At 42.0% G+C, this 13,927-nt stretch overlaps 1 protein-coding gene across 7 annotated transcripts in view; it reads right to left on the bottom strand.

Moving 5' to 3' along the window:
- AMBRA1 (autophagy and beclin 1 regulator 1) overlaps window positions 1–13,927 on the bottom strand; it is a 133,426-nt gene that overhangs the window by 40,763 nt on the left and 78,736 nt on the right. For all 7 annotated transcript variants that reach the window (XM_080617551.1, XM_080617549.1, XM_080617547.1 and 4 more), the window contains 3 exons: window positions 12,684–12,794; window positions 4,165–4,353; window positions 3,560–3,714 (listed from right to left, as the gene is read on the bottom strand). In XM_080617551.1, the coding sequence (XP_080473677.1) occupies window positions 3,560–3,714; window positions 4,165–4,353; window positions 12,684–12,794 (455 nt within the window). The remainder of the gene's footprint in view (window positions 1–3,559; window positions 3,715–4,164; window positions 4,354–12,683; window positions 12,795–13,927) is intronic.

The following is a 13,927-nucleotide window of genomic DNA, read 5'->3' on the forward strand; positions in this document are numbered from 1 at the left end:
AAATCACATCAGCCCTGACCTGTAGAACTCTACTCAAACCCCTCTGCAATATTAGGAGTAAGATGCATATAGACATTGCACACTCTTCCAACCAAGATGCTCCTTAGAACAATTCAAAAGCCCTGTACCTCTCAGAGAGAACGTTTCTCTCCAAGGCTGAAAATGACACCAGCAGCCAGTGGATTTCTAGGTGCAATTAAATTTATTAGAGTTTCACGTAACAAAACTAATTAATTGCATCTTCAAAACCTCTATTTCAACAGCCAGATGGAGGAAACTCTCTGAGGAACAGAAAGCTGCATTGCACTGACTGCTAGTCAAGGATGTGGAGGAGGGGTTAATTTGAAGCAGAAATAATCACTGTATTTCACCCCTCAGCAGGTTCCCACACTTGTGCAGTGACTTATAGGCCACATTGCCAAACCCTAATCTCCCGTTCATTGATTGCAAATCAAAAGGCATCAGGGAAGGAAGAAAAGATTATGAGACAACTTACAAGAATTTTCATAGAATCTGATGTAGCATTTCTCTTGAATTTCTCTCTTGGGAGTTCTGTGGGTAATGTAATATTAAAATATCCACAAAGCATTGCTTCAGGACATGGCTATGACTTATTTTTAATTAAGAACTTGAATAACAATTGCTTTATGTTACAAGCTTTTGGGACAGAGGCAACAAAAACACTTTCTGGTTCTCTCTAATGTGCACATTACATTAGAGACTAACGAATACACTTTCACCAGGTTTCCTAATCCTTTTTCTACTGCATGCTGGCCAAGCTGGGAACAGGATTTTACTCAGCTGAATATGAGTACATCAGCCCCTGTGCTAAGAATATTATAATGTTTTCTACTTCAAATTCTATCTCCATTTTGCATGTCTTGCAAAGTATTGCAAACTCATGGAACAGCCTTATTGCAAAACTCAAAGACAGAAGAAATACCTAAAGGTGATCTACTAATTTTTTACAACTAGATGAAAGAATAATATTTACAAGATTAAGCTTTATGGTTTCCAAGCTTGGTCCTATAGACTGCACAAAGATAGCCAACAACACACCAGAATGTTGAAACAATATCTAACATCATCGCACAAGAAGGCTCTTTACCCAGATGAATTCAAACTGGTCTGGTTGTGACCCTGTCACATATGCAGAAAGCTGCAAGTCCAAAGCAGTCAGAAATGAAACATTTTTAACATCTTTAAACATGATGTGGGAAAGGGGAAACCAGCAAATTAGTTAGCAAATCCTGCTAGACTGGATAGATTTAAAAACGTGGGGGACAGCTTTTTGGAAGCTAAAAATACATGTGCAAGGAAGATGGTAAAAGCAACCTTTCGAATACATGCAACCCATCTGGAGAAAAATAATCCAGAACTACAGCAGATGAGAAAGACAGGAGTGCAGTGATGTGGAGCAAGTCTGAAAAGCAGGAGTGGGAAAAAGTGTACAAGATTTTCAATGCACCATAACAGCAAGAAAGGAAAAAAACAAGTTTTTGAGTGTGTAAGTAAAGAGCTGTAGTCCAGAAAAAGCAGATACAAAAATACCCTCTGTGGACTTCCGGTAAAACTCTGCTTATCACATTATGTACATTTAAACATATCCCAGAATAAGGGGGAAAAAAAAAGGAAGGGTATTTTGGAGAGAATTCAATAGAGAAAAAAAACAACCCGAAAGCTGGAAGATTGAATTACAAGAGAAGATTAAGGGAATACAAAGCATTACTTCACTAAATGGTGACTAAGAGCAAGGATACAAGCATTTGAACAGTGTAACACACCACAGGAAAAGAAGATATGTTTGAAATGGAGATGAAGAAATATAAATGGAAGATTTTGACAGCAGCTTACTGATTAAACTGGCTACAAAAAAAACCCGTCTCCAAAAGGAAGGGCTAGAAGCTATAGCAACTGGAGTTTAGAGCAAATGTAAAGGATGGATGAGAGGAAGAGACATGATTTTAGCTAATAGGACTTCCCTATCTTATTATGAGATGGTAAAAAGACTCTGGGAAGGGATACTTCCATATCTGGCAGTATAAGCTGTGTATTTCACTAGGATCTTAACTGCAAACAGAAACAGTGTCAGGGCAAACTACACTTTTAAAAGGATCTAACAGGACACTGAATCCATGTATTTAGTGATCTCACCATATCCACACAGCTTTCAACAACAGCACCTGCTAACCAAATTGTGCTTTCTTCATAAATACATTTTAATTTCTGTCTCTTACCTTAAGAGGCTCATACCAGAATGGCAGCTCAGAACCAGGGCTGAAAAAGTGTGGATTAGTGCACCAAAGAATATCCTCATCATTGATCTTCTCTTGCCTTATAACATGGTGCAGATGATGATAAGCAAGAGTTTCATCAGCTGATAAAGCAGCTCATGTAATGACGCAGCTGAGATGACCCTTTCTGAATCATGAGCTCTCTGGGGAGCAGCTACAGAGTCTGAAGGTGAATCAAGCAATTTCTCCCAGAGACGACTCTCCCCAGTGCTGGGTCACAGCACAAATGGCTCAATGCAACCCCTGTACATGGGAAAGCTGTGCCAAAAGTAATAATAATAATCATAGGGGCCCTTTAAAACAGAAAAAAAAAGGCTTAAAAGGGAAAAAGGGAGGGGGGGGAGCTGCTCATTGAATTAATTCCACTATGATCAAACTATCCCCCCAAATGAGAAGCTATTGAATAGCTATTTTTCATGTCCTGCAACAAGCCACCTGAATACACGGCCTAAAACTTGAATCCAGCCCCAATTTCAGCTTTAGAAATTACCTAGTTCTGCCTCCTCCACATGCTGTGTGCCTTATCAGCTGGATGTGCCTTTTCCCATCCTAAACTATCACTGAATAGCTGCTGTGCTCTGCTGATGAACAAATCAAGACATATGTGTTCTCTTAACTCTATTTGCCAGTTCATAAAAAAAGATGAAGGTTTCTCCTCAGGTACTACATGAGTCAGAGTAGATACAGAAACAAAAGTACGGAAGGATAATTCCATTGCCAAAATATGCCTACATGTACATAGAAAGCTCACAAATAAATAGCCAACAAAAGTCTGTTTGGCAAAACTATAGCAAACCTCACCTTAGTCTACTTGGCTCCTATCCTTCCCAAAAGTGCTGCTCTCCTAGAGGTTAGCTGCCTTTAGGAATGTTAGGAAATGATCCTGAAGCCTCAGCTGAAAAACTCCCTCAGCAAAGCCAACCACAGTACCACAAGCAAGATGTGTATTACTCAAAGAAGTCCTAAAGACCTACTCAGTATTCTGAGTATTAACTAGATTTATGAACGTATTCCATGACATGGAATGTATTTGTTTGTCATCATATTTAAAACCAGAGTAAAGTGTCACAGTTCTGTTACTTTCATGTTCTCCTGCCATGTTTGCATACCTCTGTAATAAAGTCCTTGACATGTTTACTATTCAGTGGGCTTGGAGCACGCTACCTCTTTGCTATCATAACCCAGCAATTCACTACTAGCCTAGAGCCAAAGCAGCACGAAATGACTGATGGAAACACAGAGAAGCAGAATACACACACACTCACCCTCATAGAGGTTTCTCCACCGTGGGGCTGTTGTAGCCTGAAGACTTGAGCAACCATGTGTTCAGTGGACGGGTGCAGCAGGATACGTCGGGAAGCCAGTCCCACCATTACGTATCTGCCCATTGGCGACAGGCTCACAGAAATGGCATTAGGCCCTATGAAGAGAACAGGGGTAATTTCTCTCACAGGTTGAAATCCCTCCCCATGCTTCATCCTCACAGCTTCTTCATTCCCTTCCCGTACTCCCATAACGTATGGCACACTAAGTTCATTCTTATAAGGGGCAGAGAAGAATAAGGAGACCTGCACAAATACAGATTTTGTGGGACATTTCCTTGTTGCATCTTCCCCCTAAAACAATGAAGTTCTTTAAGGAATAAAACACTATCCCTTAGCATCTCCCCTGTACCAGCACCTTACATGTCCAGATCAAATCAGAAGCTTCTCCCCAGTAGTACTGTATTTGCAGCTGGTTGGAAGGCTGATAAAACATTTCCCGTTACTACAATCACTGATGTTCAGACTACTGCACTTCTCACTGGAGGCTGAGTCCTGAGGTAACTTCTCACACTCCCACCCACCCTGACTTCTTGCTGTATGCTTACCAAATCGCTTTGTGTAAAGCATCTCGCCCAAGTTGTGCGGTGCCAGGGAATACACAGCCAGTATTCCTTCATCAGGGAAGCCTCTCTGGCTGCTGGGAATGAAGGCTGCCAGCAGCTGCCCATCAGCAGAGATATCACAGCTAGCATCATTGTAAATCTTGCAGTTTTGAACAAGCACGTTCACAGAGGCTGCAAGGAAGAAAAAAAGGAACAGTGATTAAAGTACTTAGGTTCAACAAAGAATAAAGTAAGATTTAAACATAATGATAGAGACGGAACAATACGTGTAAAAGGCACTCATGACATTTAGCTTTCTCCAAAAGTTTATGAAATTTTAATACCCTGATTAATGTAAAATCTGCTCCAAAGCAGAGATAAGACACTACAATGAGCCCAGGAAATGAAATCTACTCACCTCCTGGAGCCTTCAGCCAAGAAACAGTGGCAATTGCATTTTATCAGACCCTTCCTTTGTTGAGTATAACACCATCCTTTGCAAAGGACAGCAAAGTTTAAACAAGCCTCAAATCGTGACTCTCTGACAAACTCCAGCAGCAGCAGCATTAGAAACAGTACATCTTAATTCATTTCCCCTGCTCTTGTGAAGCCCCTAAGTTCCAGCTCCCCTTTACCTCTAACAAACAGGAGATGAGAGAAAAATTCCTCCCTGCAGATACATTCATTTCCGACAGCTTGTGCTCTTCATATGCAGCCTACAAGCTCTTTGGGTTACTGAATCTTACTATGCACTTGTACCATTCATAGTACAATGAGGTTCCAAGGCCTTGTAGCATTGTCATCACCAATGGTTCAACAGTGACTTGGTAAAACACAGCTGGAGTCATGTTTGCTTTTTCAACCTAACCTAAATATGCTCCAGTTTTTCACCAAAACCACTACAATTATTCCAGGTTTATAGCTGAAACTGCACACACTATTTTGGGAATGGGGAAATTTCCTTTTCTAATATTTTCAAACTCACATGAGTAGAAATATAAAGAAATAGAAATAAAGCCCACATTTGCAATATATAAGCTTTGCATGCTAGAAGACAGAACAACCCATCTCACATGCCTGAAGCTATAGCACCATGTGGATCACTATGTGAAGTTCTACCCTCCAGAAATTCCCTTTTAAACCATAGGAATATGCCCAGCCTAGAACTAGTTTTGATTCATTCAGCTAAAATTGCTGATGAGTTTATTATGAAGGCACTTCTCAGGCTAGATTCCTTATTAGTTTAACAAAAGGACAGTGCCAAGAGTGCTTCGTGCATACTTCTGAAAGTCTCAACTTCCAAATCAAATTAAGGCTGTAACTCAATGCTTTAAGAAACCGGTGCTGCTGCCAGGAAAAACAATCCCTGCCCTTTGTTCCCAACACTTCTATGGAAAGAAAGCTACATCAGGGAACTGATATGGCTGAGAAATTACTGACTGCGGTCTGTGGTCGCCTCTTAGCCAGAATGGTTTCCCAGCCTGGTATGCCACACAGCCACTTGCAGGAGCAGAAGATGTCATGACAGGAAAGGAGACAGGACTGCTCCTTCTTCCAGCACTGATGATTTAAAGCACTCATTGAACCTCATATTTAGCTCTTCTGATCTCAAAGACATTTTCCCTGGGAACTACTTTCCTACATGGCTGAGTATCAACTTTTACTGTTGCATTTAAGAAACCCTGATGAAAAAGATGATGAGGATGAGAAGTGGACTATATAATTACATTCTGTACCAAGCCACCTACACCTGTACTCTATATTTATTCAAACTTTTTTTTTCCTCCAGTCTCAAAGCTGCTAAAACCGGTAATTTTCAGCCTAGCATAAACAGAAAGGTGCTGAACAGAAAAAGGTAAATAACAGTAGTCACTGTCAGTGCTGTGATAACAGAACCTAAAACACACATGGCCCTTCAAAGAACAGACGGTCCAAAGGATGACAAAATTCCCGACTGCTTAGACTGAAGCTAGTTGAACAAAAAGGCAGCAGAATAAAGATTAAAGACTATACTACCTAATTTTAGAAGGAGTAGAATTAACACCACCACCCCCCCCCCCCTTTCTTTTCCTTAAGTCCAGGCCTCATGCAAGTACTCATCACATCATCACAAGAGAAGATGGGCCTCAACGCAGGCACTGCAGTATATGCTGTGAACCAGCTAAAGGAAGCAGGACAACAGGTTGCACTACTGTAATCCCTGTTAAACTGGAGGGATTCCTGCAGAGTTCTTCAGTGACTCCTTGCAAAACCAGTCCTATTTATTAGCTTTATCAATGGGCCAGACACAGAGTGGAGCTGGTTGATGAATTCTGTTGATAAAGCTGGGTAATTTCATTAACAGAGCATGATCAGACCACACAGTGAACTGAAAGACATCGAGACATAACAAAAGGGAAATGGAAGAGTTTTAGAGTGTATTAATTTATCTTATTATATATTATAAATTTCTGCTTTACCTAGGAGCTTCTCAGTCGGCAACAAGAGAGAATCAGCTTTGGTAATCGTTGCAAGGACTGAGCCATCCAATGGGCACGAAAGAGATCCTACACTGCACTAGGGAGCACACATACAGGTGGCTAACGTACAACCTTGTGCTGGGACCACATGAAGGATACTGGGCACAGTTTTGGTCAGCCATGTACAAGAAAGAGTAAACCTTAAATGGCAACAAGTTCAGCAAAGAGATAGGAAGACGACTGGGGAGGGGGTAAAAAAAAAAAGACTGTGAGGAAATAGGATTGCATTTACAAAAAATACCATCAAGTAAGTGCAAGAAAAACACCAATTCTCTTCAGAAATAACACTGACAGGTAAGTGGGTAAAAGCAGCCATTAAGCTTGGAAATTAGAAGATTTCTACCAGACGAGCAAGATTCTAGAATAAACTTTCAACAGAAGTGAAAGGGACAAAGAATTGAACCAATTTTAAGACAGAATAAGAGGATGTGCTTGCCTAAGATAGCAGGGAGCTACACTCCGTGGCTAAGGAGGTCCGTTCTCACCAGTTCTTTTGTAGCTGCACCCAGGTCAGCAGTGATCTAAATAACTGGAGGGACAAAAGGTGTGTGGGGAGCTTACAGGACAGGTGAACATTAGAACTCTTGCAACCAATTCTGAGTTAACTAGTTAAAAGACAGCCAAGCGAGAAGGCCTGCAACAGAGCAAAAACTACACATCGCAAAGGGAGAGCATCTGCCAAAGTTATCAAACTCACCACCACCACCACCTGTGCAAAAACCTTGGATTATTAGAAGAGAAAACTATAGTCCTGTCCTTTTCTTTGGGATCGAAGAACTGTTGTCTCTCATCCCTATCCTGCTAGACATCTAGCAAGTTTTGTTCTGCATCCCTGGGCTCAGGGATGGATGCCATTTCCGTAAGGCAGCCATGGTTTCTCTACAATGGTTACTACTGTTACTTCATGCTCAATATTGGAAGTAGCCAGACTGCACACTTGCTTCATCAGTCCAAAGGCATGGGTGTCATCTAGCCCAGGGACGTTTCTGTACTGCTGTCCTAGTGCTTTTCAAAGAGGTGCCAGAAGTTTTAGGGGGGACAGATACCAATTTCTATGGGCACAGGTGACATTTCTTCCTTGTTCCTGTAACTACTGAAAAACGAGTTTATAGAATCCACATTTCTTCTCAGCTTTTAAAGTTTGGGGTTTTTATTAATCTAATGCAACCTTGGACATTCATAAGAATTCCACATCTTTATTTCTGTAAGGTAAGAAAATTCTTCTGTACCGGTTACAGATATAGGCACATTGCCATGTCTTGTACATACCCTAAGCTCCATGGCTACTTTTTTCCTCTCCAGATATCTAATAGTCTTCCTTATCTAGCATTTACTACATGTCTTTTAAAAACAATGTAGGGTTTGGATCCTCACTCACCAGGAGTCTATTTATCATACAGCACATATTCACTCATTTTCTATTACATGGTTTTTCTTTCCCTCACCCCCCCTTTCAATGCAGCAGAGAGATTTTGGTGAGCAGTCCACAGGGATGGCCAACACAACTGCATAGTTTGTTCTTTTTAAAGTTTGCTGCATACAGAGAATGCCCCATAGCAAAACAGATTGTGAGCTCTGCTGCCAGAAGTGAACCATCTTCCCCCTTGATGTGTGTCTGGAACATAAAACATCACAGATGCGAGATGTGCTAAACAAGGAAGAGAGCCCTTTATTTCAGTCTTTCAATATCTGATTCATGCTGGCATTATGGTTCTTTGCTCTTCCTTCATTTACAACGGATGAGGGACTCAGTTAGCACTTACACCTAGAACCAAGGGAGCCTACTGTGCCAGCAGAAAATGTCTACGACATGAGAGGTGGAGATCTCAGCAAGGTTTCTTTTTAAGGAACAGCATCTAAGAGATTCCCAAGACATGAGGTAGATGACAGTACCCATGCATTTGCCAAAGCTACAGGCTATTTGATTTCTTTGAGCCCGAGGCCTGATCTATGAAAATGAAGCCAATGCTGAAGATTTTAGGGGGGAAAAGAATTGCTATTTTTGGAAAACCATTTACAACAAGGCTGCCCTTTCATCTCTTGTTTTCTTTTGTTGTTAATGCAGCCACCGAGCTGACAGAACAGATCAAAAGAAACATCGGAGAACAAATTAATCAAGCTGTTGTGCCAACTTGGAGTGCTTACACCTACAGCATAATTATGCTTGAAGCTGAGGAAGGCCTGGAATGCCGGCAGTAACAGCACTGTTTGCCAAAGGAAAACAGTGCTGGCTGCACCATCCACTTCTAGCCACAATTAAGGATGACACTTTATTAATGGATGCTCCTATTTATACATTGTTTAGCATGCCTTTTCTTCTTTCCCTTTTATTTTTATCAGTTCTTCTGCATCCCACTGACTTATAATACTTACTGGACCAGTAAGTAGTGATTAAATCACCTTCCTCAAGTCCCAGCCAGCGTTAGAACAGGACAAACTCCTGATATGTGACTGAATGTGGAAGAACTAGACCAGTTCAGCCACAATGGCTTGAAAATGAAATAACAAGCAGTGAGTGGCACAAGAGAAGCTATATTCAAAAGAAATAAACAAGAGATAAAACCTTTGAGCATTTTACCTGTGGAAAGGCTATATTCTACACTGTTCACTGATTCAATACTTACCCATTAGCTGCAGGAAATCTTAAGGATACACAATACTTACTAAAACAATATTAAATAAATGCCAGAGACAGCATTGTGTCTGCTGCCAAATAAATTCCTCACCCCAATGTTGATATGACTGGCAATTACAGCTTAAGACTGGGCCATGTTCATGTCAAGAGTTATTAAAAGCAAAGCTGGCAAAAGGAGAAGAAATCTGAATCCATCATCTCCCATTTTGCAATTAATAGAGAAGGACAGGGCAGAGACTAAAATCCCACAAGTCCCTGCAAAGCCATTTCCCCAAGACTTCCAGAATCCTCTCTCTGTGTGTGCTGGACTGAGCATCAGTGATGTTGCTGCTACAGAGCCAAGTCCAGAGCCCAGGGCTCTGAAGGCTGCTGGGGCCCAGGCGCTGAGATTCCAGGACTGCACTCATCACGCTGCTGTCTCTTGCTCAGACGCATCCGCGTCAGTGGAAAACATCCTACTTCCAAACTATCTTTTCTTTGTTTAATGGTAACAGGAAGAAGAGCTGCTCAGAGATGAGACTGGCCACAGAGTCGTTCCTTTGATGGAAAGAGGAGCTGGCAGGCAGTCCCGAACTTCAGCTGCATCATCTCATCTGCCTGAACTCCCAAACCACTTGTGGCTCAGGTCAGTCCCAGGAAGTGCTGTTGCCCCCTCTGCATAAGCGGCCTCTCTCACATGACCACCTCTGATTTATAGGAAATGATGGAAAAAGAAGGGATCTTTTGAGGTCACATGCTTTACTGGGGAAACAGTTTATTTCCAGGGTCACAAAGAGTCAGAAAACACTCATCCAACTACCACTCCACTGTTATACACTTAGCTTCACTGTATCTCTACAAATGTATGCGCCTTGCCAAACTTGCAGCTAGCCTCTGTTCTGTGCCTAGGCAAGCTTGGCATGGCATGCAAGCCTGGCATCCTAAATACCTGGTTTAGGAGGAGCACATCTGCTACATCTTCGTACATCCCAACTAAACCTTGGCAGAGGGAGATACGGCTAACAATCTAGAAACGCCAGAGTTGGGCTCAGCATGTAAAAAGGAAGAGGCAGAGTAAAACGGAACATTTCCAAATGGTAATAAATCAAGATGGACAAATCAAGTACTATGAAGCACAAACTGGGCAGTCAGATGGACTGGAGATGGGCTTGTAGCAGGAATCCTGCCTGCAAGAAGGGCACAATGACAACAGAAACCACAGCCCAATTTCCAGCTAATTAAAAGCTATTTCAGAATAGAAGGATCCTGGTAGGGTAGAGGAAGAAGATTGAAATATTGATGTCTTGAGAAGCAGATGGTTCTTATTTTCCATGGGATTCCATAAATCATAAACAAACATCTTATGCTTCTTTTTCTTAAATCAGCAGCCTTCTCAACAGCCAGATGAGGCCAAAAGCCCCCCAAAGCTATAAAAAGCTATTAGCAGCTGCAGCACTCTTCAAATACTTCACAAGTTTGCAGAGAAGTCCCAGAGAATTTAAGTCAGCAGCAAGATGTCTCCTCTTCTGACTTCATCTTTATTCTGTTCCAGAGTCTGGCTGGACCACAGAGAGTATTGCCACCACGTGGCAAAACTTCGCCTTCAGCAGTGATCCTCAGCCTACACCTTTACACTGGTACTACAAGGTTTGGCAGTTAGAGTTTGACGCATCAAAGCACGGACACACGAGTTCAACACAGTATTTGACTTGCAAGAATACACTGAGCATCTTCCCAATAGACAGAATGGTTTTCAAGGACAAAATATAAAGCATTTTCCCCCTTTACAGCGTTGAGGGTTACCATCTAGAAGCAGGGCTTTTATTTCCCAGCAGGCTATAAGCATCACACCACAATGTTTTATACAGTGTGAAGGAAAGAGATGAGACAGAAACACCAGATGCTTTATCCATAGGAACACCACACTAAGAAAGCTTTTCGTAATGGGGTGGTGGCTTTTCCCCTAGCTCCTCTGATTTCCCAAGGACTCGGGGGTAAATGGCCCTGTACAGCCTGCCCAGAGAAGCTGTTGATGCTCTATCATTGGAAGCGTTCAAGATCAGATTGGATGGAGCTTTGAGCAACTTGATTGATTTAAAGATGTCCCTGCTCACAGCAAGGGGGATGGACTAGGTGATCCTTAAAGCTCCCTTCCAACCCAACCTGTCCTGTGGTTCTATGATTTCAATAGAGCACATCTCTGCTGCTATGGTGTCACTGCATGTGCTCTTGTTGTGGGTCCGTTAAGCAACAGGCCAGTACCCCCCAGAGAGCTCTATTGTCAGATATGTAACTTCTAGAATTGCAGAGCAGACAGAACTGGGACTGGGAGAAACTTTTTCTTAATTCATTTCAATGGCCACCAGTGAAAGCAGAAGTCTTTCTGAAAACAGAGTCTTTGCTCTCCCTAAAACAGTCAGTCCCTTAAAGCAGAACCCAATCTGGTTTTGCTGAGAAGTCAAGCAATGCATTTGTCATATGCACAGAAATGGTCTAAGCTAAAAATCACTGTACAAAAAAAACCCCAAATCACGAATATCTACCTCCTATCTTCATCCCAGGCTGCCACAAACATTTCTGCAGCTGTGCACGAAGCTATATCAGGATACCATTCTGGGTTAAAAATAGTCTTTCTAGTCAAGTTAGTTTTAGCCCCAAGAAAGTCAGTCCTTGATCAGCTGACCACATGCATCAAATATGCTTATGCACGCATAAGGAAAGCTCTTCCAGTGTGAGAGCTAGCTTATGCCGTGGAACATACATAGAACTATGGTCTGATTTTCACAAAAGGAAGGAGAAAAATACATAAATATATATATAAAATCAGTAATATTGCCCATATTCTTGACTCAGAAGCAGCTTTCACCTGAGATACGGGACAAATTATGTGCTTTTGCAAAGGGATAAATGCTACATCTCATTCTCCTGGCTTGCAACACTGTGGTAAGTAACAGACCAGGGTCCTGATTCCAAGAAAGTACGGCAGTACTTTAACCCACACTAATGTCAGTAGCTTGGAGAACTCAGATCCAGTTCATCAGCAGGTCTTAAAGGTATAAAGACAATATCCTTCTACAAACCTGATAAAAGAATAAGAAGATTGGACACAATTCTTCTAAGAGGATTGTATATTCCCATGAGAATGCTGAGAAAAAAGCCCCGTTTATGCATGGATTTGCTGATAGCAAGAACACACAAGCCAGACAGAGCAGGAAGAGCTCTGCATGCTTTTAGTCAACCCTCTCAAAGGGCTGAGAGACTTTGACTGTTCCAAATGCAACAAGACAATCAAACAATCCAAGGCCTGCAACATACAGCTACCTTTGGAAGATCCTAGAGCTGTGGTTGGTATAGATTTAAAAGAAGTACTGGTGTCCTTTCCAGCTTACCATTGCTGATTTCAGGCAGATCAAACTTAGTGAAGTCCCACCACTGGAGCCGGTAGGTTGTGTTGGCAATGTTACTGGCCACAGCTGACTGTCCATCCCCAATCACAGCACCTACACAAAAGGGAAATAATTAGCAATTTAACCTCCAGAAGATTAACCAGAGAAGAGTTGGCGAGACAAAACCATAAAAACCCTTTCAAAATCCAATACACAAAACTCTAGATTCTTAAAGAAACCTTATTTACAGAAATAGCAACACCTGCAAAATAAACCATAGGAAATTAATAGGAAAGCAGCTTCCTGCAACACATTTCTGAAAGAAAAGAAAGCTGACGAGGTAAGACTTGTCCAGACTCAAGGCAGAAACCCAAATCAATTCATTTGATGCAAATATATTTTACTTATTGGTACTAGTGAAGCTTCTAGTACATCTATGAAGGCAGACCAGAATAAATACTAAAGAAAAGCATTGCCCTGGCAAATCACACCCATTTGTGGACATACATAATCCCTGCTATTACTGTAAACTCCACTCAGAAGATACAGGTTGCCTACAACATTTGCCACGCAGTAAGGACTGGAACAGAAAATATTTGGAGGACCTATGAGCTGGCCCTTTGCTGCTCTGGGCGGCCCAACCTACAGCAGGCAGGGGTTGCCCTGACTCCAGGCAAACAACATGACCCTTGCTAACCACCCAAGGATTTGGGCAACAGCCCAAAGCAGAAGGCTAAGCAGAATACTTCAGAAACTAGCACAAACAATGTATTTTCCCAGGCAGAAGGGAACTGCCACTGGTAACTCAAGTCAGCATACATTAGAGACAGCTCAGAGGCATTAAATGCAATCCCTAGGGAGACAAGTGGATGAAAGATACAGTTCTATGTAGTACTAGAGTCAAAAATTTCATGTTATTTGCAGTCTCTAAGGTCTTCATTACGTGCAACCATTGTGCTACACACACATGCTGGCAGCCAGAGAAACTCAAGGTGATAGAATTTGATAACGGAGCTCAAACCAAGATCACCCCCAAGTACAAATGAGGAAAAGCAAAGCCTCCAGTGTCTACCCAGTCTGGATTTCAGCATTTCCACGCAGTCTCCGGTGGGAAACACACAGAAAAGTCAGTGGCTTCACTCTCCCAGAAGAGCTGGCTCAGGACTGTGCTGCCACAGCAGCAACAGTGGAAGAGACATCACTTTGACAACTCTGTCTCCAGCACACAGCAGGCCAGCCGCCTGTGC

Source organism: Psittacula echo (assembly GCF_963264785.1).
Source record: "Psittacula echo genome assembly, chromosome: 5".
Lineage (NCBI taxonomy): Eukaryota > Metazoa > Chordata > Aves > Psittaciformes > Psittacidae > Psittacula > Psittacula echo.